This window comes from Semicossyphus pulcher, unplaced genomic scaffold (genome assembly GCF_022749685.1).
Source record: "Semicossyphus pulcher isolate SPU_LCO1_2020_fin unplaced genomic scaffold, fSemPul1.0.p SCAF_8, whole genome shotgun sequence".
Classification (NCBI taxonomy): domain Eukaryota; kingdom Metazoa; phylum Chordata; class Actinopteri; order Labriformes; family Labridae; genus Semicossyphus; species Semicossyphus pulcher.
In genome coordinates this window covers 4,059,490-4,086,585 of record NW_027211759.1, presented here as the reverse complement: position 1 = coordinate 4,086,585, position 27,096 = coordinate 4,059,490, and the positions used below count along the sequence as shown (strand labels likewise).

Here is a 27,096-nt window from a genome sequence, read left to right as displayed (position 1 = left end):
TTAGCTACTTAAATACAATAGTAAGTAAATGTGACTGCAGTTGAGAAAAATGGGCAGCAATTATTACCAATTTAAAATAAAGATCTTAATCAAGACATTTTATTAAATGTAGCACATCAACGTTTCTTTGTTTGTTTCCAGGGTAATTTATTGACTGTTTTTTTCCTCACAAACAGCGGGAAGAAGGGGGCGGAGTTACAATTACAAGCCAGGGCTGCGATTGGCTGAGAGCTGGACGCACGTGCTTCTCCTCTACGCCTGCTGCCTGGGAGTTTAGAGCCGCACAACAAGCTCGAGCCAGAGAGGCACCAACGTCCGAAGAACCGCTGTCCTCAACAGCCCTGTCGTCCCTTTAACTAAACGCGAAATAGCTCACAACTTATCAACGACTTACAAAATCCAGCAGCCATGAAGGGGAACAAAACTTTTTTCGTTTGTCTTCAACTTTTTACTGCTTGTCTGGTGTTTGGGGTGAACGGTAAGTTGCTTCTTTGTGTTTGTTTACAGTTCAAGCCGCAGCCGTTAACGTCCTCGCGACTACGACCGTTACTGTAGTAGGCTATAGTGTCAGCCAAAATATACGTTAAAGTTGCTATCTCTTCGCGCCTTTTTGTGTCCTTTTTAGTTTTTACTCAGTGGTAGTGTAGTTTTTAATTCTTTCACACTCCCTTGCTGAAGTGAGCAGCATGGTATGTGATGATTTAATCTCAGCCTGGCACTAGTGGCAGCGTCAATTCATCACCAAAGTAACCGAGCAGTGGGCATTTGTAGGGGCACAAGTTCAAGCGATCCTTGAATAAGTGGACAGGACGTGTGGGAATGTAATAACAGAGACATTGCTCAGCTGCCAGTCCCTCTTGTTTTTCCGAATATTCTTCTTCTTCATCCAGGGAAAACTTCCTGCCCTTGCAAGAGAATAATCTAAACTTTGTACATTTGTCCAGTCCCCCTTCAAACTTCTTTCACTCGCTTTGCCAGCTTAAAGCCCTAATGGTGGCGCTATATCAACCAAATCCAAAAATTATTGACAAAAATCACTCCTACAATTTCCTGATTTATACCAAAATGTACATCCAATTGAGCAGAAATATGCACATGCTTCGAATTGGCAGGTATTAAGAAGTCCAACACGGTTTATTTCTAAAACTGTTAACATTATTATACCTCTTTCCTCCAACGTGTTTTGCTCAATAGACACCAAACTTGCTGCACGTAATCCTCACTGTCCCCCTCAAAACAAAGAAAGATATTTGATTTATCAAGAATTGAGCCCACAGTGTATCAAAATGTTTAACTGTAAACACCTACATCCAAAACTTGATAATTTAAACTCCAATCTTCATTAAATTTTTTTTTAGGTCATAGTAGATGTAGTGTGTTAAATTTCAGATTTTTCATTCCATATCATGACACAATTGTAGTAAATCTAAAAATGTAACATTAGTTAGTCGCTTATGGAGCCATCAATCTGCACAAATAAACCTCAGACATCTCTAAGTTGTCTAGAGGAAGTATACAAATATATTTTTTCTTGGTAAGTGAATATCCAGCCTCAGTGTGGAATCAATTCTGCCTTTCCTTTGCAAGGTGATCCAAAATGAACATCTTATACCTACTCAGTCATTGTACTGTCTGAAATTGAGTCGAATGTCTGTTGAGTTCAATGATAAATTTTATTTGGACTGTTCAACTCAAAATGCCTGTCTGCTTTCACTGCTGCATCGGCTGTGAAACAACAAGATTAGAAAGTTCTATGTCGTGAGACATTACAAAACGTAAGAAATCAATATTGTTAAAAGAATATCTTAATGTTTTGTAGGGCATTCACTCAAGTCAGACTGCTGGCTGAAGAAATAATGCCTGAGGGGAATTTTTGTGCAGAGTGCCCCTTTTAAGGAGCGTGACACATACTGGCTAGCTATTATACTCGTCCAGTGTTCACCTCATGCCATTGGCAGTAGTCTTTGTTTGTATTTACATGGATCAAACACATGTAGGCCAGTCAACAAAGGGTAAAATAGACTCATTCTTCTGCCTTCTTTTTCCTCTGCACAGACCCAGGAGAAGGCATCACATGTCACACAATGTTTTCCGTGGTATAATGGTGTTTTTTCCAAATGTAAAAATCTTCGTGTTCCACTGAGCTCTTTTGGTACATTAAAGGTCAGAATTCGTGAATTGGGTTGGAGCTTTGTGCAAGAGTGAGTTGTGCATATCTTGTCAGATTAGACATTTGGACTATTGTGTTTACACACAATTCAACCTCTGATATTTCTTGCCTCAGGGATCAATGCTCACTATCAGGTCTGATGTATTGACCATTCTGTGACAGTTATGTTACAGAAGTGATTTAATTAGTCCTGACGTCAGATTAAAATAACTCGAAACAGAAACAAAGATTTTATTTTAGCCTGAAACTTTCTCTGTATTTCCTGTCATGTCGTTATTTATACTTGCGTGATGGAGACTGCCAGATTTTCCCCGCTTCATCACTTGCATAAATGTTTGATACACATTTTTTTACCTGCTGTATTTGAATTGAAAGATTGCAGAAGAGAAGCACGAGTCCCATCATGTTTTTTCCCTAATGCTCAGGGACGGGACAGCCTCGGAGAATAGGTGTGGTTGCACTGACCACAACGTTGAGTCACATTTCCGGATGCAGCCGCCAACACAGACGACATGCTGCCAGCGAACGTCCACCCACAACCGTACTCGCTAAGACCTCTCTACACAGGGGGGTTGGGGGGGACGGGACTTGTTGCTGCTGTGTCATGCAAAATGTTAACAGGGCAGAATAGGAGCTGAAGGGAGAGGTTTTTTACCCCTGGGTTTTCCATGATTAGGTTCAATTCAGCAGGTTGTAGCTCACTTGTGCTATCTGTTTGCTGCTGAGGGGAAAGAAGTAGAAAATGGTGTTCTGTGTCAGGGCTGAGGCATTCTTTTCTCACAACAACACCACTTAGGGCAACTGAGTGAACCAGCGCTAAATATAGCCAGATGCTGGGCCAATGGCGTGGCAGGAGTGTGTGGATGTGTATAATTTGTGCATGTGGGCAGGTGCAGTATTAATACTTTTCAGTTGGAATCGGTGCAGATTTACTTGTGGATGAAAGAAAGGGTTTAATTGGCAATATATCAGGCAGTTAATGGACTTTCTTAACTAGGACGTTAATTTCCTGCTAATGTGATGGATGTTCTTCCCCCGCAGAGAAATTGTCAAATAATACAGTGACTTTTATCTAGGGTTTTATTAAGGTTCATGTGATGGAGAAATTAATCTCTTTCTTAATTCTTAGGCATACAGTATTTCTTTTTATTGCTAAGCTTTCCATTAGTACTGAACAGGTTTTGTTGCTCGCTGAATACATCACATTTTTTCATTGTAAATGCTAAAATTATATTATATGGAATACTGGCTCAATATTTTTTGGAATCGGATGCTATTTTTGTACATAGGACATCATAATCAGTATCAGACATCAAATATCATGACATCCGAACAGAAGAGTCGATTAGAGTAGGTAATTAATCAATTTTTTTTAAGGGAAATCATGACTCATGAGGTCACCCTTCATTTATTAAGGATAAATTAATTTTTTAATAAAGGATTGTACGTTAGCGAGCTCCTTAATATTTCCCTCGTGTCAAATTAAATCACCCCAATTATTCGGATTATGTAAATTCACCACGATCAACTGATCCTGATCCATGATAAAATCATAAGTCATCCCGTCCTTATTTGAATTGTAAGTTTGGCTGTCGTTTATTTTTCATTGTTTCCTGACATTTAATCGACCAAATAATTAATCGATTAATCAGGACAATAATCAGCAGATTACTAGATAATGAATTGAATGATTAGCCTTATACCCTGAGGTCATGTGTCACTTAGTTTTGTGAATGTGTGTGAGAGAAATGTGAGTGTGTTCCATTGTCAAATCTAGCTCTTGCCATCTGCCCGTACAGGCTCTTTCCCTTCAGGCTGCTGTCATCTGCAACATTGATGACTTTATTTTTACTTTTCTCACCAAATCCCTCAGGACAGGACGGGCCACTTTTTCCTCTATTTGAATTTTGAATAGCTTCCTTAATCAATGTTTCATTGCAATATGGAGTATCATCTAATTCGGGACACTTTATTAGTGTGTGCTGGCCCACTTTCCAATCTGCCACGTTTAATATTTTACACGCTGCCGTCATGTGAGCTGAAATATTGAGCTGAGGACACAATGAGACGTGCATGGATCCAAGAGGAATGTTTAGCTTATAAATAAATATGACAATTTAGTGACAGGAGCGATGTATAGTATAACTCCATTCAGTTGTTACTATTCTAGGCTGTATTTCAGTTACATTACCTCAGAGACGAGCTTGTTGCTTTGTTGACGGTGCGTGACACGTGTGTGTATTTTTAGATGCTGGCCCTTGTTTTTTTATTTTTTTGGAGCAGCAGCAGCAGCAGATGTCTGTATTGCTCTGGAGTAGCCCAGATAACAGAGACCTCACCTGCAGCTGGAGTCCTGCTGATTTTAGTTTTGAAAGGACTTGGGTCATTTAAGGACTCAGTCAAGTAGACCTGGCTGTGCGAAATCCACTTCCTGTTAGAGAAGCACTGTTCACGTTCTCCTGATGTCTCTTTTACTATAGAGGAGCAGTTTGGCAGTGTCAGGGCATCAGTCTAGATGAGCCCTCTACGGGTCTAAAGCCGTCTTATTACGCCTCAGCACATCCTTAACAGTTTTAACAAGGGCTGGACATTTGTGTGTTTGTGTGTGTGCACAATGCAGGCGTCTCGCCTTGGTTTTCTGGAACACTGAGTTCCCACACAGCCTATACACTCCGGCATGCCAGTTAGTGCGTGACAGAGCAGAGGGTTTACAGTTTTCAGGCCTCAGGACACAGTAGAAATGAGCCCTGATGTAACAATACACACACATGCAGTATTTAATCACATGTTCATTCACATGCATATGTATTTATTAGCCCTTACACAACCACCAGATTTATGGACTCAATACAACCTTAATCAGAATCGGGGTTTATTGCCAAGAAGGTTTACACATACGGGGAATTTGTTTTGGTGATTTTGGTGCAGAACTATAATAAAAATAAGTAAAAGACTTAAATAGAATAAGATAAAAAATAGGCAATGAGAATAAAAGTATAAAAAGCAATACGTATGACACAACATATGTACAACAGGTGTGATTAAAAACCAAACAGATGTGCAGGATATTGGTGAGTGCTTAACTGCATGCTTCAAACAAACTTTCCTGTTCCCCTTAAGAAGCCACTTCCTTCAAAGACCTCTTAAACTGTCAAAGCGAATCATTTTTTGCATACCACCGATTTATTCCACGTCATCTTTGATAACTCAGGAATAATTCAGATGAAAGAGATTCTTGCCTGTGGCAGTGCTCTGTATGTATTTTCTTAATGCGGCATGCTGCATCAGTGGAACCTTTCTACAACACTGCAGCCCCCGGAAATGATTTTGTTTCACATCAAACTGATTATGGCTCGCCTGCTCACTTTGGTCAAGGCAATTTTTATCCAAAGTGCTGTATCTCCGTAACCAGTCGCTGTTTGGGTTGCAGTGAATGTCCTTAAAGCATCAACCACCCCTTCTTTTATGTCCGGAAATGGGCCCTGTATTTGTCCTCAAGTCATGGTGCAGAGCCCTTAAATCACAGCAGGTTTTACCTTGAGGGGGTTTACTCTTATTTTTTCGTATCTTAAGCCATATAAAAGTGTGATATATTCCCGTCTTACATGGTCAGAGGGCAGATATGTTGACTAAGGATGCTTGTGGACACTCCTTTAGCAGTAGGAGCTAATTAACTCATAGAGACTTTTTCCTCTGCTACGGAAAACATGTGCCGTGTGTTTTTCTGCTGTTCCTTTTTCTAAGAAGTAAACGCAAGATTCATCATGGTCACTCATGCCAAAGCCAGACCCCTTCAGGGAAAAAACAGTTGCTGCAATCCTGCAAAGATATGTGGCTGATTTTCTGAAAGCTTTCTGAGTCACATTGCAAGTAATAAGACTTATATACAGAGGCAAAATATATTCAAATAACCTTGCTTTATTGATATTTAGTATGATGACTGACTTTATTTTTTTATTTGTTTGCATCGCAACATGCACTGACAAACCCAGCTGTCTCATTATGTGTAAGGATCAAGCTTTTGCAGAACCTCTTACACTTTCTTGTTGTTGGTGGTGGAGAGTTATTCTATGACTCTGGCTCTCACTGTTCTGTGTTTTTGGTCTGGTATTTGAACCTCATTCTTGGGCTGAGGCATGATGGGAAAGGCCCAGACCATGACTCATAAGGAGAGAGAAAAAGCACAATGTGCTGTGGAAATAGCTCGTCCTGCCAAACGTAAACTCCACATACCTCCCTAATCTGTTATTGTGGCAAGCACAAAGTGGGGCACTATGTTGGGTACTTTACACTGGTATCATTTTTGACAAGGATAATAAATGTGTTCTACTGCATTGTTAAAAGCTGCGAATTGGATGTTTGTGGGTGCGCCCGCAGATGAATCATAGCTGTTGTAAGTAGTTTTTTCAATTTATTAAGGCGAACATGAGTGTGTTCACAGAATAAAACAACTGATATATTTATTTTGGAATCCAGCCGGCTGTTACAGGTTCGCGCCCACATTAACTGAAACATCAAGGCAACATGTTTAGGCATGTTTTAACTGTTGATCTTGTAATAGATAAAGAAGGTTTCAATACTAAAGAAACAGCCTTCTTCAAGCACTTGCAGCCTGAGAAAGGTTACGACAGGAGTCATTGAGACCTGTGGAAAAACAGCAGTATACCTTCAGTGCCCATGCTTGGTGTATTTTTGGATAGCTGATTAGTTTGATGAATTTTCCTTATATAGTCAGCTGCAGCAGCATTAAGAGTTGGGTTTACCCAAATGGAGAAGAAGTATTTCACACTCAATCTTGTAATATCCGCCAATGCAGATCTGCAGTTTTCTTATAGTTAAACATCCCTGAGATTTCTACTGCATCTGGAACACCAATGAGAAGAATAAAGTTTTGTTGGCGGCGCTACAAGCATTAGAAGCTGCATTTCAAAGCTTTAACACCAACATTTCTGCTCCTTTTAGCAGTTTTCAGCATATCAGAGACGGTTATGTGAAGCAAGACATTCTGCTGATATGAAAATGTGCACCTGCTTTCAAACACGTTGTTATTGGCCTCATAAGGACAGTCCTTGTAACACATTGCCCACAAATGCGTACACTGACCTGATGCGGTCAGCCACATGCTAGGTTTTGACCTAGTCTTGTTCAATGCGCGGGGCCATACAAACAAATAAAGCAAAGACTATCTGTATATCACTAGTAGGGTTTGGAATCGCAGGGTAACTCATGATACAATACGATACGCGATACGTGGCCCAGGATAACGATAATATCACGATACAGTCATTCTGCGATATTCGATATTGTAAGACAATCATATAATGACACATCACGATATCTGATTAACTGAAGAATAAAAAATGCACCTGTAATGGTAAAGTGCATGAACAGATTTTGATACAAATTGAGATAAAACAATGACGCAGCGACTCAAATTGTCAGTTAGATCTGTTTCAAATCACTTTTTGTTGTGTATAAGCAAACTGAAACTCTAAACAGTTGTCTGTCAGTTTGAATTGTTGCGATCAGAGCCTGTTTTTCTGGGTTCCCAATAGACTTAACTGAAACTACAGCCACAGATTTCCCTTGTAATTGAAACTCATGCTTATCTGAAACTCCACCTGTTTGTCAGCTGTTCATGAAGATAATGGGGAAGAACAGGTGTCTGGTCTCCTCTGATACAAGCTTACAGTAAAGTTAGGTTGGAAACCACATAACGGATAACTGCATATGTTCTTTAATCAGTTGAATACAACGTTTGTTTTCATTTTGAGTGTATGTCTGACCAGATCCCAAACCAAATCACATCGTATTTCAAAGATACTTTATGAATAGACGGAAAAAAATGAAACCCTTTCATTTCTCCATTCCCGTGAAAGACGTGGTTTTTACAGACGGTGGCTTCACTTCTGGGATTTTCATGGAGTCTCTGGTGGTTTGACCACTGTCTCTTGGCCGACCACTTTGACTAATACATGACAAATTTCATTTCCCTCATAAAACTAGCCGGCAAGCTCCTGACTAAGTTTCCCCTCAGTCAGGACAGGCCTATCTCTGTTTTTATTTCGAGTTTATCAGCCTGATTGTTCCATTAAGATTAACTTTATTTGTGTAGCAATAAATATAAATATTAAAATAAAATATTTTAGGACTATCATTCATTCAACATTGTTATTTATAAGGAGTAAGAGAGCTTCCTGAGGGGAGCTGCCTGCCAATGAAGCAAGGGAGGTTGTGTTCCTTCCCAGAGATAAACAGGCCGCAACTTTTGGACGAGGACATGTTCGCGGTGCCAGTCAGGCCTGTTGCCTAACAGTCTCATGAGATGTGAAAGCATTTGAAGGCCATGACACTGGATACAGCACTGATAAGATAGGGCATCCATAAAGGAAGTGCAGTTCAGATGAAAAACAGCACAACAGGATGTTGACAAAGTAAATCTCTTTCTCCCTGTGTCCCTTCTTTCAGCTAATGGAAAATAAATCTATATTTTGTACAGTTTTGGTGAGAGTCAGGGTCAGGAACCTCTCTTCCTTGAGTGTTTTGATAACAAGAAAAGATGTGTGTGTATTGTGGAGTTAGACAGATAGAGAGGATACAGTTTTGCACAGGAAGTTAGAAGTCTCTTCAAAATGCCATTTTCAGCCATGGCCTTGGGGCCTCTGTGAATTATACCCTAAGCCTGACTAAAAAGCCACTTTCTTCCGAGGAAGTCTAAAAAAAATTATTTATCTACTCCCACGAGTCTGCTTTGTTGGAGGTGGTGAGAGGTACCCCGCTGAAACTTAAAAAATGGGGTCAGAGCTCCTTTTTTAGCCTGTAAGCCAGACACTGTGGTACTTAAGGCACCAATTTCACACTTGGGGTTCAACCTCACTTTCCTTAACAATTATCCAAATGATAAGTGTTAACTTGGAAATGTCCCCCCTGTCTTCACGGTTGTAAACAGGCTCCCAATTATTTACTCCCTCCATACATAAGTGTCAAAACAGGGTGTAATTCCCTTCCAAAATGCTATGTGCTGTGTCTATACTGAGAAAAATGTAATTACTGGTTCATTGTTGAATATGTTGTATATACTAGATGCTACATTTCTGTCAAGGCTGCGTCACTCATGTGTCATACTGACATTCCAATTTTTGCCCTCATTTCTTGTAAGAATAGTTGTCATAGTTTCCAGACAGAAAGAAGGAAATAAAAGGACAGAAATAAAAACTAAAATTATTTGACTGTAGCTCATTTAGTTTCTGAGAAACCACTACACGCCTCTTGAATCATTTTTTTTCCACACCAACCACGAGATGACATGATTGACTGAATTATTTCCCTCGTGCCCAGAGAGCTGCCAGACTGTCAGGTTCCACCCAGACAGCAGTGATGCTGCTAGAAGCATCCAGTGTTTGTGTTGTGTTTACACTGTAGTGACAGCTTACTCAGCTGTTCAGGCCATCACATCCAACCTGCGGCAGGCTGTTTACTCTTCATTCAGCTGCACAACAAGGGAAAGAAGTGGAAGATTTAATAACTGAAGAAAACACAAAGACACAGAACTTGTTTTACTCTTACTAGCATATAAACTGATATATATCCTTAAAACTGTAGAGGGAAAATAAATGGATTAAGTTTGATACGGAGATGCATAATACAAAAACAACTCAAGTCACAAAAGCTCAAGTATCTGTTCTCTTCCTGCCCTGGAATATGGGCCTGGAAATACCAGAGTTTTGACAGGAAATGCCAAGCTTTCAGTCACTTATGAATGTGAAATGAAGGATTCATACCACAGGATCCACATCCAGCTTTATAGTTTGCTTTTCTTTTGCAGTATTTTTATTTTGTGGTATTTTGTTTGCCATACTACACTACACTTGTTTTTAATTCACTGAACTTCATGAATCCCACAGAACGTAACGTGTAGCGTTACTGTGTCTCCATCCTCGTTTGTACTTTAATTGTTTTCCACCAGATTCTTGTAACGTCTTCTTCTTGTACTGTAGTAGTCACTGTGTCATCCTCCTCTTTCTCTGCAGGTGATTACTGTGAGGTGAACGTGTGCAGTAATGGAGGAACCTGCGTGACCGGCGCAGGAGCTCCATTCATCTGTATCTGCCCTGATGGCTTCACTGGAGAAACTTGCAATGAAACTGAGACTGGTAAGCTTTTCCTCTGAGGTCGAATTGTGTATTTTATATTCCATTTTGCTCATTAGACAATAGCTGTGTCTCAATTCAGGGGCTGCAGCCTTTGTTGGATGCAGTCTACGGAGAATGAGTCATTTGTAGCCTGTGTAGACGCTAAAGCTGAACTGAATTGGGACCCTGGTCTACAGAGGATTTCCTCTTTGCGTCACCAGCTGTTCCTGCCATTACCTTTGCGTCACCAAACGCTGCTCCTGCCCCCTAGCAACAGGTAGCTAGCGAGCTAACTAGCATAACTAACATTACATAACTTAAACAATTATTTTAAACAACATTTGTTTCAAGGGCCCTTCCGTTTCTTTAACATGTGTAAAGCTAGCTATTCGAGTGAGTTTTACATTTAAAGTGTATTCCTCGGCCACGCATGAGTCCACCAGGATGCAGCCCCTGGATTGGGACACAGCTCATGACAAATTAATCATTATAGGTGTTCAATATGATCTCTTTAGAAAACCTGTTACTTGTTGGAGCTCTGAAGTACTTTTAAATGAGAGTAGATTGGAAAAAACATACTTTTCACTGCTCAACCTCTATTAAACCTGACTCTCTTCTCATTCTTCTTCTTCTGTGTCTTTCTTCTCGTCCAAAAGGGCCCTGCAATCCCAACCCGTGCAAGAATGATGGCATCTGCGAGGTGAGGGGTCACTCCCGTCGAGGTGACGTCTTCAGCGAGTACGTCTGCAAGTGCCAGCCAGGCTTCGATGGAGTCCACTGCCAGAACAGTAAGTCTTTGTGCACTCTGTTGTATCTATAGCAATTTAAAAACTAAAGGTGTTTCCTGTAGAGTTTGAAACTGGGGAAAATAGTCTTGTTTTGATGCTATTTTGGATCTCAATATTAGTCTATTCACATTTTGGGAGAACATTTTCCAGCTCATAAGGCTCCACTTTAGTGTAATAAATACATGGAAAGGAAGAGTAGGAATGAGTATTTCAAGGATCATCAGTGGGTAAATCTTAGGTGCAATCTTAAACAAATAAAGCATATATATATATATTATTTTTTTCTCACTAAAAGTCTAATCAAGTTTGTTTATCAAGGTATTGAAAACACTTAATAATCACAATCATTTGTCCTGATTATTTAAGGAAAAGTACAATGTTTGTATGTAATTCTTTTCTTACATCAGCACACTAAATTAAAAGTCTCAGTGGTGCTGGTATTCTAGTATTCTTATCTTACCGAGATTAAGATTGCATTTCTATACATTAAATGGCAAGTTTAATGAGGTCTATGCTAATCTGTCTAACCTGACACACTAACAAGGAGACAGCTGCTGTGAGCGTTGACACCAGACAGACAGCTGTCGCCCGTATGGGAGCTTCATTCACTCGTCACTCAGACCAGGTCGGTTCAATCAGGGTCAGCCTAAGACAGGGACGCAACGCTGCAAACATGTGCTGCTCCTCCAACTGCCTGCAGCCCTGCACACACAGACAGATGGCTACTGTTTGTGAGAGAAGGCGGCAGAAAAACCATGGCCAAGTGTGCACAAAGAAGCAGCTTAGGAGAAATCATGTGGGACTCTTAGGAGAAGCCTATTTTTAATTTGTGATTGATCATGTTTGCCTTCTTATCCTAGGTGTCCAAGGCGCAGATTTAAGTTCAAGCAAAGGTAACAGTGGGACTTTGATCAGAGAGACGTCTGTGTGTTTGTGTTTGGCTCTGTGGTCTCTTTTCCTTCTTGAATCCAGGTGCTCTCTGTTCTCAAGGCTGCATGCGGAGGCTGAGGAATACAACAGCACACGCACGCATACACACACATACAGAGACATGCTGAGTTAAGCAATATCTCTCCTTCTGAGTCAAGGCTGTGAGATACACCCTCTTTTATCAGCTCTCCCACCCTGGCAGGAAGATGTCCTTTCATATTTAAAAGATGTGTTGTTTCCCTCATGCCTCAAACTTCAGTGAAACTCTACATATGCCTTCTTGTTTTATCAGTTCACCTTACCTGACAGGAAGATGACCTTTCACACTAAAAGATGTGTTGTTCATGCCTTTAACCTCACTGAAGCTCTTCATATTCTCTCTTGTTGTTTCCAGGTTACCATCTATTTTAATCTAAAACTCCCCAGCTCATATTTTTGCTTATTTGACTCTAAAGAAAACAGCCAAGTTAGTTATTTGTTTGTGTTTTCGTTGACCCCTGAGAACCACAAATCACAGCTCATCAAAATCCATACATTACAGCTCCCTTTGGCAGGCACTTTAAGCCCCGCTGCCAGAATAAGAGCCCTCTGCAGAGCAGGCATTTACACTAATTAGATAATACTTCAGGGATAATGATGAGGGGAATTTATTTGACCTTGTTGGTTTTTGAGAACCCCTCTGAGTGCTGCTCTGTCAGGGAGGCGCCCCTCCATTCACAACTACTGATGACTGTGTTGTGACAGTTTAAGTGCTCTCTAATTTGTGTGTGTGTGTGTGTGTGGGCAAGGAGAGAGGCTCATGGCAGCCAGCTCCTACGGTTCGTGTGAAACAGAAGGAGACAGGCTGTAGAAAACCAGCGAGTGTGGTCAACGCAGGGAGGCGTAATCTAGTTAAACATTTTACTAGCATCCTCACACTCAGTTAACATTTGAAAATGCACGTTAAGACAGTCAATTTAGGAGGACAGTTAACTCAAGTTTAGAAATGTAATCAGTATCATTTCAGTGGTCACTGTGAGGATGTATGGAAGCCTGCATTTGGAGGATGAACTGTTTTCTGAACACCAGCTCAACACAGTACGACATGTAGGTGTTGGTAAACTGGAGTCAGATCTAACAGTTTGCTGTTCTCATATGAACCACTGCATCTAGAAAACTATAAATAGAAAGGTAACAGTAAAGAAGTGGAGGATGGACTACTTGTGAATAGATTAGGAGTAGCAGCATCCTCTCCTCAAGGCAGTTTCAGGACATAAGAAACAATATGTAGTTACACTGTCTTTCATTGCTGAATACATTTATTTTGAAAGGACTAAAATCCTCTGAGAAACAGATCAAGGCAGCAGGAAAATATCTTCTGTGCGGCTCATCCCACATAAACAACCACACACAGCTCATGATCTCATATACAGACTGTTTAGCATACACACAGTTCATCCCTCGTTTGCAGTCTAGCCAACAGAAAGTGGCGGTCCACGCTCGCAGCGTCAGCGCTGCTACTGTTGCCGGGCGAAAAAGTGAACGTGGAGGCGGAGCGGTGAATTAAGTCTGCCCTCCTGACAATGTCACACTCGCTACTCAGGTCTGACTGCAGCACCTCTGACTGTCCTGTCAAATTGGCCTGAAAGCTTTTATGGGTTGCAGAGAAGGAGTGTGTGAAGGAAAACTCAAGTATAGAGACAAAGAGAAAGAGATGTCTCTTCTCTTTGGGCCAAAGCAGATGGATGGAAGGGAGGAAGAGGGAGTCTTTTTCAGCCCACAGACTGAATCCCAGCTTTTCATCACAGATTAAGGCAGACATTTGCTTCTTAGAAGTAGCTTAAAGGGATGTGTATGCGTGTGCTGCTTTTTCATTTGTTTTGGGAGAGTTTCAGCTCCTCCCAGGATGTGGTTGTGTGGGCAAACTGGGCACCATGCCCCCTGTGGAGTACAGGGTTTGTGAATATATAATATATATGTGTGTTTGTTAGAGTTGTCATGGATCAGGCTGATCTAGTCGTGCATTTCCTGGTTCACTTTTTTCTGCATTAGGAAAGCTAGGTTTTCCTTATTTGATCCTCAAAGCTGCCTGCGTGGAATAAAAACATGCTTATGAGAAACAGAAGCAGCTGTTTGGTGTTTAAGCTGCTGAGGTTGAACCTTCACAGGTAAACACCAACATGTGAACAACAACAGACACATAAGGGCTGAAAACAATTAAGCTCACAGGGTGCGCTCGTAAAAATTCAACAAAGACAGCTGAGAGGACGGAACTGAAAGTATATGGGTGATTTACAGTTAAAGCCACTGAAAACCCAAAACCACAATATCCTCTCTGTAAACGTTCCTGATATTGGCATTGAATTGGGCAAAGTGAAGCTTTGATATACATCACTTACTTGATTGTGTGATTCTGCAGGAGTTCAGTGTGAGCGGTTGATGGTCTGTTTTGGTGCTATTGCTTTTATATTATGCATTTTAAAGCACAATTTCCCTTGGGCTTCATTTGCTGGGCCCTGAGAATCCTACTATAGAAAGCACAGATTTATAGTTCTGTGAATATCCAAATGTGCTAAATGAGCCAATGATTAATGTTTTTTTTTCCAACTGAGGTTTGCAGAGAAATTAAACTCTTTCCAACAGCATTTATATCTTTCACTCCACTTCTGTTGACCACTGAGCAGTTAAAGGGTTGAGTGCCTTGCTTGAGATCCTTGCGAAACACGAACAACCACACTTGTTTATAAGTGTCACCATAATGCGGTGTTGAATCACTCCACATTTAGCCGGGGGAATCCATCCTCTTGCGCTTTAAAAACTCACTTGTTTTTATATTGAAGCCACAAGGAGAGAGAGTCATGACTCGGTCAGCTTGATGACGATTTATTTCTATGACTGAGATGTTTGTCCGAAGAAGTTCCCTCTGAATATTTGTTATAAAGGAAAGAAGCATAGCAGACATGTAGGGAATCCATACTTCCTGTTGCAAGTACATCTCTGAGTTAAGGTGTAAATGAGAATACATGTGCCATTCAAACTCCACAAATGCATAGTATAGATACATTTGTGAAAATGCTGCAGATATGGCGGCACAACTTTTATTTAATAGTGCACAGCATATGACGTCAGCTTCCCTTTATCTATTCAGAGAAAGCTTTAAATAAAATACTCTTTAAATATGCTTTCAGACATCAGAAGGTTAATCTCAGAGCTCTGCATCCCGGCAGAGATCAGATTCAAAGCTATTCCTGGTGTTCCCTGGTGTACTGCAGCGCTCTAAGGAGTACTCTGCAAATTATACACCTGGAAACTTTCTGCTATTTTATTCAATAATGCTATTATGGTTTTATCTGCTGACCATAATGCCTTTAGATCAACCCCCTTGATTGCTTTACCATGGCAACAGTGAGAGCGTAAACAAGATATATGTAATTTCCTAGCTTCATGTTGTCTTTGTTAGAAGAAAGGACCAACTGTTATTCAACAGTTATATCAATTGTGAAAGTTGTTTTTACAGTTGATGTTCATAAACAATATTCCAAAACTTTAGAACCAAGTTTATCCTCTTGGACGCTGCATTTCTGGGACAAAAGATTCTTATTTAGTTTTACTCCTCACACAGTTTCTGCTCTTTGACTTTGTAGGGAAGTGTTGCCACCCAACCATAAACATCACAGATGGTTTAATTCAAAACTCAGTTTGAGCACCTTGTGGGCTGAGGCTTCACGCTGTGAGCTGTAGAGAACATAACTTGTGGTACAGCATCAACTCCTCTCGCACAGAAACACAATAGCATGTTTTGGCCTTCAGATGCAGACTCACACCTTTAAGGCCCAGATTCTGCTGGCTGCAGCACAGATCCTGCATGTTCAGTAGGTAGCTTTTCTGCTCACCACATGCACTGCCAGCTGACCTTGGCTTTGCATCGATCTGGGTCAGGTTTCAAACGAGCCGCATGAGGTTTTTATTGGTTTTCGCTTCATGCTGGGACAGATATTGACGCTTTAAATATTGTGGCAGTGTGCTGTTTCTGTTACAAGCTATAGGGTCTGTTGGATACAGGCTATAGAGATGTTCTGTAGAGCACATCCTCTGCCCCCCAAAATCTATTTATATATGCAAACAGTGTGCTGACAGCAGATACTGCTAAATATGTACCAGCTGATCAGATGTCAGTCTTGTTTTTATTAGCTGGCATGTCAGTGTTGCAAAGTCGTTTTCTTGAAGCATCTTTAAAAGTCATTTTAGTGTTACATTTAATCAGAGTTGTTCAGAGTGTACACACACTTTGAGTGTGCATAGCTCTGGTAATAAACAAACCTTTACAGTCATAATACACATGCCCGTTTCTTTACCTGTGTCAGCTGACAGACACTCTGGTTGTGAGATAAAGATTAGATTCAGGAGCTGACTAGACTGTGTGGTTCTCCTGGTGCCCAATCCTCTTACAGGAGAGCCACCAGCTGACGCACGTCAGGCCCAGAGTTTCCCTCAGTGTGTAATTAGCTTCTGTTGTAGGTCTCTGGGTTGTGGAAGGTGTGTGAGATCTTTGTTTGTGTGCCACAGGATGTAGGACAGCACATGTTTGGTTGTTTATGTGCTGACATCATGGAGCACGTCAACACTTTGTTAGGAACGCTTTATAAACCTTCTCAAATATATTTCTTCTTCTATTTGTGCCCTGTGAAGCACATTTATGATGAACCTATCTATCCATCTTCATGGCTTAGCTCTGATTTTATTGGAGCTTAAAAATGATGTTTACAAGAGTTACCTTTTAACGCTCAGCAAGTTGATGTTGCTAACTGACCTACTGTGTTTGGGTATTAGCGACAAGCCTTATTTCAAACATAACCACACTAAATAGATGCTACACATTCTACATTTGGAATAGTTCTGATTCCCAAAGTGTGGGCCGTGGCCCCCTAGTGGACCTTTATGTTACTGCAAGTGGGCTGCAAGAGGTCACTACAATAAGTACTGTATGATTATAGATGGTTGGATAGATGCACTTTATTGATTCCAGACTTGATAACCAGCAGGTTACCAAAACAAAAAATATAGCACATTTAATATAAAAAAGTGATTGAAAAATAAATAAATACACAGTAGTTATATACACTAACACTAGAAATAGAAATATATATATATATATATATATACTCACTTTCATATGAGTGTCTTTAGTGTTGATCAGTTACATGATTAGAGGCTTAGAAGGTTCCCAAAAATATTCTTAGATTTTAAAGTGGGCCGCTGCAGTTTTAAGTCGAGGAATGACTGATTTGGTTTGTAACTGTGCTTCATTTTACTGTTAGTCTTAGTATCTTAATTTATAATACTTAAACACTTTGAAACTTTGGTTCTGGCGTTAGAAAAAGCTTCATAAATTCTACTCAAAGATACTTTAATATTATGAATATATCAGGATATGTAGATACACACACAGGTAGCTGCTACGTTTTGAATTATCCTAAGACAGTAGATTGGTCAGATAGCTTATTTGCAAAGTGTAGAGAGCTTAATGTTCGTACAGATAATCTGATTTAATATGATTTAGTGAGAACCACCAGAACCAGAAGTGTCACGACTGTAGACCTCGTTATCCAGAGTTTGTGGATGCACATTTCAAAATGACTGTATCCCTCCTGTGACCGTGTGAAAATGAATGTTTGGACACAGAGCTATTTATGGAGCGAGCATGTGGGTAGGGAGATGCTGCCATGTGTGCGCCTGTCGGATAGAAACTTAACATTAGTGTGCCCGGGTTGTTTGCGTGCATTTTCTTCCATAATAACAACCACTGAAGATTAAAGCTTCAGGGACTCGCTGAAATCCTCCTTTTGGTTTGCAGTCATCTATACAACCAGCCAGATTTGTTCCCTCTTCCTTGTGTATGTGGTCATTACAGAGCGTGTGCAAAGCCTGTTTAGTCACACTGACAGCTCTTGTGGGTGAGAGATGAAAAGCAGTTTGAGTTTATTCCCATTTAATGTTGCTGATTCGTTTTCCTCTCCCTGACTCATCCAACAGACTTTCAGCTTGTAGGATAGTGTTTGCGGGGGCGCCGTCAAGAGGTAGAGTGGAGAATTACAAGGCAGTTAAACATACGTTGACCTGAAATGGCCTTAAGTGATACTCCACAGTTCTTTTAAAGTAGCGTAGATCGTGAGGTTTGGGACTTTTGTAAAGCTTATGGTCACACTCATTTAGCCTAACGCATATAATCCATTATATACACCACATCCTGACCGCATGAGCTCCTGGTACAGCTGGTTCTTTGATGCCAGATATTATAATCTAGGCTCCTCTCTCTATCATCCTCTCCTCTCCAGCTCCAGATGTCTTTGGCATGGCTTCCACTAACCTCAGAGTGAAGCAGCTGAAGGAATATCCAAGCCTGTCCGTTAAGCATGACATGTGATCGTCACTCACATTTCTAACTACATGTGATCTGCTGTCTGACCGGCTGATAACAGTTGACCAGTGAGTTGCTTCATGTGTTTGACCACACTGATGTGACTGTGTTTTTTCTCTCCGTAGATGTGAATGACTGTGCTGCCCAGCCGTGCGAGAACGGGGGCACCTGCAGGGACCTGGAGGGAGATTTCAAATGCCACTGCCCGTCCCCTTATGTGGGCAAACACTGCCAGCTGCGTAAGTGTGACCTGTCAACACTCTGGAGCTTGTATCACACATGAACTCCGGACAATTTACAGAAATGCAGGTGCTGACATTTTTCAGACTTCGCTCTCACACGTCCCACACGGCGAGAGATTGTCTGTGTGAGACTCGTCCCAACTTCTGGAAATTCATCTCATTTTGGGGAGTTTAAGTTTGAGACTTTATTTATCCCAGAGGGCAATTCAGTTTTACAGCCTACTGAGTCACATAGAAAACAAGAACAAAACAGACACATCTCAGCATCATTCAGCATCATTCAGAAATAAGCAACATAAACAGCAACATGTCAGTGACAGCAGGTCAAGGATTGTGAACCAGAGCATGGCTGCAGACTCACAGGTCCCGCAGGTCATAAGAACAGTTTAAAACACAGCACAAGTTTATGGGAACATTCAAAACCCCAATTACTGCTGTCAGCATTTAGCAGCCTGATCGCAGAAGGAATAAAAGAGTTGGAGTAGCTGTTTGTTCTCCTAGGAGGGGCAAAACAGCGCCGCCCTGAGGGCATTAAAGAGACTTCAGGAGAGAGTATGTGGTCCGATTGACTTCTGGTGCTTTTGGCTTTCTGGACCAAATGTTTCTTCCAGAGGGAGCTCAAGTCATTTAGCTGGACTCCAGCAATCTTACAGCAAACTTTAACAATGTATCGCAGACTGTTCTTGAAGGTTAAAGACTTTCAATAAAAAATGATAAAAGCTGCATAAAATGTTCTCAGAGACACCAAAAGAGCTCAGCTTCCACATCAGATTAAGTCTTTGTTGTCCACGTTTTACAATTGACTCTGTGTTTTCACCAAACTTCAGTTGAGAGTCTAACACTGTTCCTAGATACTTGTATGTATGAAGGGATGGCCCGGACAATCACCTGCTGCGTTTACCTGGACTTCACTAATGAATGAAAGTGATGTCAGAAATTACTGTCACCTTAATTGCTCTCTTTACCTTGTTATTATAAAAAAAGTTCACATTCTTTGCCCACTGAATCCAAATGTAATGCTGAACTGTTGCTGGTGCTATAAAAATATATGTGCAGAAAGAAATACAATCAAAGAAGGACATTAAAGATGAAAGGATTGGGAAGTTGGCCAAGCTGCTGCAGTTTACGATGATCAATATGCAGCATACAGAGAGCCTGCCGAAGGAGAAGCAATACTTCATTCAGTTAATTTGATTCAAAGCTCTACATCCCTAATCACTTCCTACATTAGCAGCTAGGTTTAAGTATAGCACACATGAGTCACAGCTGAATTTGTACCAGACTCTCAGAATACCTCTCCTAGTATTTGCCCAGAGGCCCAGACTTTTCTCTTTCTTGAGTATCTGTCCCTCCCATCGCGTGCCCACCATTCTCCTCTACATCCAGAGTTACCACAGTTTCATGTTGTGGTTAAAATAATGATGTAACCAAGCTAGAAATGCGAGTACATAGCGCAATTAATTCTTATTTAGGTTTTTTCCAGGCTTATTGTGCGCCAACTTTTCATTAAACCCACATTGGGAAATCTTATGATAACATCAGTCCCCCGTTTCTCTTCTCTACAGGCTGTATTTCTCTGCTTGGCATGGAGGGAGGGGGCATCGCGGAGTCCCAGATCTCAGCCTCATCAGTCCGTTACAGCATGCTGGGCCTGCAGCGCTGGGGACCTGAGCTCTCCCGCCTCAACAACAAGGGACTGGTTAATGCCTGGAGCCCTGCTGCACATGACCGGAACCCATGGATACAGGTGAGATGAGGGATATGATACTCCAAAGACATGTAGATGAATATGTAGACAGATAATGCACATATATAGTGTATAGACAGGAAATGGTTGGATGTATTCTTAATCGAGAAGTTACATTTTGTATGAACCAGGCTAAAAATACTTTTGCTGTCGTAAACTGATAGAAATGATATGTTAAACATGACTATAACGTGCTATATTGATAAACTAAAGACGGGTACGAACAACGTGTATTTTTTTGTTGTTTTGCAAACTTCCCTACGTCGCCTGGCTTTATTTTGTGTCGCTCTCCTTTCACAATTTCAGATCAACATGCAAAGAAAGATGCGCTTCACGGGTATCGTGACGCAGGGTGCCAGTCGCATCGGAACAGCCGAGTTCATCAAGGCCTTCAAGGTGGCCTCCAGCCTGGATGGAAGGACGTACACTCTGTACAGAACAGAGGGAGAGATGAAGGACCGTGTAAGGACACACAACACTGACCAATCAACTATATTACTTATGTCCGTTAAGTTTTTGATTCCCCTTGGCCATTTTAAAGGATATGCCAGTCAAGATGCATCAACATCAAAACACACCACACATGTCAATGTTTCTAAAATCACAAATCATAAAGTACACACAAAATGAGAATGGTAGCATTTTACTACTTTACTTTGAGACTTTCTGCACCATCAGTGAAACAGAGACAGCAGTACTCTTTGTGTTATTTTCACACTTTACTTACAGAAGTGTGCTATACATCCTATTTTAGATGCAGTAAATTGCTATAACAACTCAAAAGAATACTTGACAGAATGCTTACTCTTCCTGTCTCTGCAGGTGTTTGTTGGAAACGTGGACAACGACAGCACCAAGACCAACCTGTTCGACCCTCCCATCATCGCTCAGTACATCCGCATCATCCCTGTGGTGTGTCGTAAGGCCTGCACGCTGCGCATGGAGCTCGTGGGCTGCGAGCTCAATGGTAAACATATACACACACAGGATGTTTTAGTGACTGAACAAGCTGCTCACATATCACACACATCACATTTAGTTTAGTTCACCTTCAAACTCCAGGTGGGAGTATTTTTCAACCAAAGTCTCTTTTTTGAACCAACATGAAATGACTTTCTTTTCTCACTAATTGTTTTCAGCCCGTCACTCAGTGTCTGATCACGTTTCAAAGGAGGTTACTCAGACGACTGTACTATGTAGCAACTTTGAACACATGCACATTTATGAAAACCACATGATTATAATTTACTTTGGTCATACTGGCAAGCACGCTGCACATTAGTGGTAATGATTCAGAGATTTTGAGACTGCAGAGAACACTTACTCATCATACTCGTCATCTACAAATTGTCACCCCAGCAGGCAAATGTAGGACGTAATTATTTCCAGTCATCTGTGTTGCAATCAGTTTCTGCTCATTTTGTCTCTTTTATGTAAAGCCAGCCTGGTTCTTCACTGGCCTCATTTCACTGTCGGATGTTCCTTTCTGTTGATGGTCATCTTGTCTATCAGATCACTATCTGTTCTTCTACCATCAGCTGTGCCTCCCAGTTTGTGCATGTTTGTTTTTGGGTCACCTGTCTTGTGTTGCAATAGATCACAGCCTGCATTAATGCGTTTTGGCCTGTTTTTAAACACAGAGAAACAAACTTTCAATGCTAAAAGAACATTGGCTTTGAGGCAAGATACTCGTTATAATCACCGTGAACACGGTTTGTTTCCTAAAGCTTATCGGCCCGTGTTTCATTCGATTCCACTTCATCGGGTGAATGAACTGACGTGTAAAATGCTGTTATGAAAAACGGATGTTGCATAAGGAGCTACATGATGCTGGACTGCAACTGTGAAGCTGAAGTTTGGGGATTTTTACCCTTTGTTCGTCTGCCCTGCATGGCCAACTGCTTCACTCAGCCACACGCATTAAAAAAGTTTGTTACGGACTCAGTAGGAAAGTTTGTTTCTACTTTAATATTGACTTCCTGATCAATTAAATATTATACAGGAAGAGAGAGGATGCTGCAAACTTGTGGAGGATAACGATGACTTCATACTGTTTGTAATCATCATGAACCACAGATGGTAAAAACAGAAAGTTGAAGGCACAATTGGATTCCACCATGTGAGCGCAGCAAAGCCTGAAGCGGCTCATTTATAGTTTCACCTATCTGTGTCCACTGCACCTGCTGCTCTCGCCCTCCTCCTCATCATGTCTTGGTGTCTGTTTGCTGCTTCACATCACTGGCTGGCCTGGGCCGCTTCCTGTCAGTCCCCCTGTCTATCATACTTTCTCTCTCTCCATTCCTCTTCTGTCTCTTCCTCCTTCTCCCCGCCTGATCTCACCTCTACAGTGTATTCAAACACTGCAGGTTGTTCAGAGCCGATGGGCATGAAGTCCCGGTTGGTGTCGAACCGCCAGATCACGGCCTCCAGCACCTTCCGCACCTGGGGCATCGAGGCCTTCACATGGCACCCTCACTACGCCCGGCTGGACAAACAGGGCAAGACCAACGCCTGGACCGCCGCCTCCAACAACCGATCTGAGTGGCTGCAGGTGGGACAGAAGGACATGACAGAGCTGCACATTGTAGAGTTTTCCCATTGCTATGTTTGTACAGTGAAGCTGTTTTTGTCACTTCAGGTGGACCTGGAGTCTCCCAAGAAGATCACAGGAATCATCACTCAGGGGGCCAAAGACTTTGGCTCCATCCATTTTGTCACAGCCTTCAAAGTGGCTCACAGTGATGACGGGAAGTCCTGGACCATCGTGAAGGACGAGACCACAAAGACAGACAGGGTCAGTCCAGCTGTGCCCGGAAACATGAGCACAAATATAGGTTAAATATAAAACGGAATTAATCTATGTTGTAATAAAGACACAGTATAAGATTAAATAGAATGTAAACTTTATGAAAATAATGACAAAATTAAACAAACTAAATGAAGTGAAGCCTACAGGGATATTTACTTTTGTGCTTTAAAAGGACTCTCTAAAAAAGGAGTAATCCCTGTAGCGTACTGGTCTACACATGTGGAAGAGATTATCATGGAACTGGGTTCAATTAGTGTTCTGTGTGCACTAAATCATAATGCATCCAATCATCGACTCACCTGCCAATTTTTCCCCAAGACACAGCCAAATTAAATCATTAAATGGAGGACGTGGGAGGAGGACAGTTACCCCTGCCTGAGTCAAAGAAACATTTATAATTGTCTGAATTTAGCTGGAAAAGCTTTTGATTCTGAGCCATTCAAGTGTGCTTTAATCATGAAAACATGTTGGAGAAAATCTGATTGAAAACAAAATGGACGACAAAATGATGGAGGAAATGTTAACAAGCAGGCCTCCGAAAGAGAAATGATTTTAACTGAAAGAAACCAAAATGTTTCCGTTGGTACGTTAGAAGTAGTCTTTTGTTATCTGGGTTGTCGGGGCTCTTTTATCAGCGTTGTATTGATCGTCTGCTGTTCTCCACTCAGATTTTCCCGGGAAACAGCGACAACAACGTCCACAAAAAGAACATCTTCGAGCCGCCATTCTACGGCCGATACGTCCGCATCCTGCCCTGGGAGTGGCACGAGCGCATCACCCTGCGGATTGAGCTCCTAGGCTGCGACGAGTAGCACCACCCTGAACCTGCCTCTCCCGCTCCTCCTCTTCCTCCTTGTCCTTCTTTCTCTACCTCCTCCTCTTCCCGCCTTCCCTCCCTCCCTTTTCCCTCCTGAGCCACACCTGCACTGCCTTGCTCTCAGCCCTAGGGGGCAGCAAACACCAGAGTAGCACGACACCACCCTTACTCCGGCTGCTTGGAGGTGGAGGATGTTACCTTTAACCACTGTTACCAGGACCCTGATTAAATTCAGCTCACAGTGTCTCCTTTTTGTTTGTTTCCTGAGTGGATCACTCGTCTCCTCCACCTGAACCAAATCTGTGATCAAGAAAGGACTGTACATCCTCTTTTTACCTGAGTTGAGCTGGGGTCAGATGTTTATCCCACCTAGCGACCACATCAAAGGTGGTGACTCCTCCCTCCCAGTGTCAGAGGTCAGGGGAAATAGGACTGCTGCTGCTCAGCTGGTGCTGCCTGGACTCCGATCCTAGATCTACCTGAATCATTTAACCTTCAAGACCCACGGCTGGTGATGTATATAAGCTCCACTTAACAGCTTGCACACGTCCCATCATTGAACACCTCCCCTCTAGACACAGAATATATATTGTCTTAAGGGAATATATTGACACTTAAAGTTGATTATTTTCCATATCCAAAAAATGAATCTGTGCATTCATATGTCTGTTATATATATTGGAAAGTAGCCTTTAAATCTGATAAGAAACCTGCTTCTTGCTCTTTAGTGGGAAAAGTAAAAACAAGGTAGTTTACAAGAACATTTGTTCCACTTTTTGGCAAAATAAGGGACTCAAAATCTCAGTGTGTGCGCTTCAGTATTCCTAGTTTTTCTTGCAGCAAAATCATCCGTTCAAGTTCTCTGCAGTACATTTGTTTGACCTGCTTTAGATGCTTAACATCCAATGTGTAAACCTAGTTAAACATATATATGTTGCAGCCAATAACAGAAGAGCAAATATCCCCATTAAGCCTTTTCTATGTGTGTGTGAGGCTCATTTAAAGGCTGAATCAGTGAAGTCAGCATGTGCCAAAGTGCCTCAGATTTTTATGTCTGTGGGTTCATTAAAAAAAAAAAAATAGTAAAATGGTCCACCAACACACCGAACAAAACATTCATCAAATACATTAAATCTCTTTTATTGTGTGAAATGATCTGTCAACGAACCGCCACACTCCAGCCAAACAGATGTGATCTCAATGCGGGGGGAGACACCCTCAGTGACAGACAGGATGTTATTAACACAAGACAAAGAGTGTGAGATCATCGCTGAAAGAAAAGAGGCTTTATTGCTTTTGAAAAAAGGAATAAAAGCCTTTAAATGAGATTTACAGACGCTGCATGCGACATGTTCAGCCAAAAAAAACCTACGTTATTCATTCATTTTTAGTCGCTTAATTGCATTTTTGCTTCCCACACGACAGTTCTGCAGTATTTGTATGTTATTGGCTGCTACAATAGATGCATATAATATGCCATGACTTGGTTTATTGAAAAAAGTCATGTTCATAGTGAGTTTATAGTTAATTAGTTTCGTCTCTAACAGACTGTTTGAAGTGGAATGTGCCGGCTATGATTCAGATTGGGCTACTTCCACTTTAAATCAAATCCTTGGACTACAACAATAGTATTATATCAAAAATAGTCCAAGGATTGTGTTTGTAGTTTATCCGCATCGTAACCTAAGAGACTAACAGATCTGTAGAGGCCACAAGGTTAAAGTTTAGGATGGATGTTGTCGTCTCAGGTCAAAGCAGATCTGCTCTACTGTACAGAAAATGCTACTGACTCACTCCGCTGCGCTTCTAGTTGTGTTCACACAGTTTTTTATGGCACTTTGATGTTTGTGTTTTGATATTTGAAATTAAATTAAAAAGGTAAAAAAATGTATTGTGAGTTGAAGAACAACATAAAAGTGAGAAGAAGGAAAATATACTCGCTTGGTTTCTTTGTTGGATTCAGCTGAGCTCTGGCAGTCTGAACAAAATGTTTTGGTTGTTTGGTGTTAATAAGAGACACACGTAAATACAGCACCTCTGTACTGAGACCTGTCTGTATCAGTAGATGTTATGTTTCCTGCAGAACATCTATTTAAAGTCCAACATAATGCCTCCAGTTCAAAGCTGAGGCCCCACTGATAAGACTGTAAGAGAGAAACCACATTAAATCTGAATTTTACGCTTCCAGTGGACACAAACCGTCATATCATCTCTGCTCTGCCTCCCCCATCACAGTATTCTAAACCTTTCCACCCCCATGAATTATGTATTATGGGCTTGTGCAATATTATACTGTGTTAGTTTTGATAACAATGAATATTAATTCAAGACCCTTTAAAAAATGCATGAGGGGATCGCGGTGCCACTGAGAGGTCGAGGATGGATGTCGGTGTCAAACACTGTACAATATTTATTATTGTTGCAGACGATCCCACGAGCAGTTACCTTGTTTTCCACGTCTGCATGCGTTTTATTGAATAGTGTTTCTCAGTTTCACTTGGACCGATTTAAATTTATTGGTGATGTAGTTTCATTTTTCCTTGATGTTCATCAACATTCACAGTAATGTAGAAACCTTGTTTCCCCACTGTTCAGGTTTTCTATCATTGTTTAAAAAAAGGTTTTTATTGTATTATATGAGTTAATTTGTTGCTATATTGACTGTTGACCTCATAGACTTTTGACTGGATTTGATTTTGTTTTCCAGTGTTGTGTTTCTAAGAGGATTCCTTTATGTTTGGCCTTTGTATCTTTAAATGAAGAATAAATAAAGACTTAAAACAGACATTTTTAACAGACTCTAACTGGCTTTAAAAACACAAATGCTTTGTGCTTCATGTATAACCCTGCATGGAATATTTAGGTTATATTAATAATCACTTGGCTGAATTAATTGGAGCTGTTTTCCATTTAAAAAGGTGGAAGATCAAAAGACCAGAAGCACTGAGGGTCGTTTTGCCTATTTAGCATTCAAACACCCAGGGGGGCCTAATCTCTCTTTATACAATCTTCCTGAAGTACCTTCACCCGAGGACGGCATGTCCCCTTCCCCGTCTCATTACAG

General features: G+C 41.1%; 1 protein-coding gene across 2 annotated transcripts; it reads left to right on the top strand.

The window, feature by feature from the left end:
- The first annotated feature begins 310 nt into the window (after positions 1 to 310).
- On the top strand, positions 311 to 26,817 carry mfge8b (milk fat globule EGF and factor V/VIII domain containing b). Of its 2 annotated transcripts, XM_069686962.1 has the most exons (11): positions 311 to 478; positions 10,201 to 10,323; positions 10,959 to 11,090; positions 11,951 to 11,983; positions 18,543 to 18,656; positions 20,225 to 20,406; positions 20,713 to 20,868; positions 21,229 to 21,373; positions 22,773 to 22,957; positions 23,045 to 23,200; positions 23,884 to 26,817. In XM_069686962.1, exons 1-11 carry the CDS (start codon positions 409 to 411, stop codon positions 24,025 to 24,027), a joined length of 1,440 nt encoding a protein of 479 aa, XP_069543063.1. In that variant the 5' UTR covers positions 311 to 408; the 3' UTR covers positions 24,028 to 26,817. The 2 variants fall into 2 exon arrangements, with proteins under 2 accessions (XP_069543063.1, XP_069543064.1); XM_069686963.1 differs by lacking the exon at positions 11,951 to 11,983.
- Positions 26,818 to 27,096: the final 279 nt, after the last annotated feature.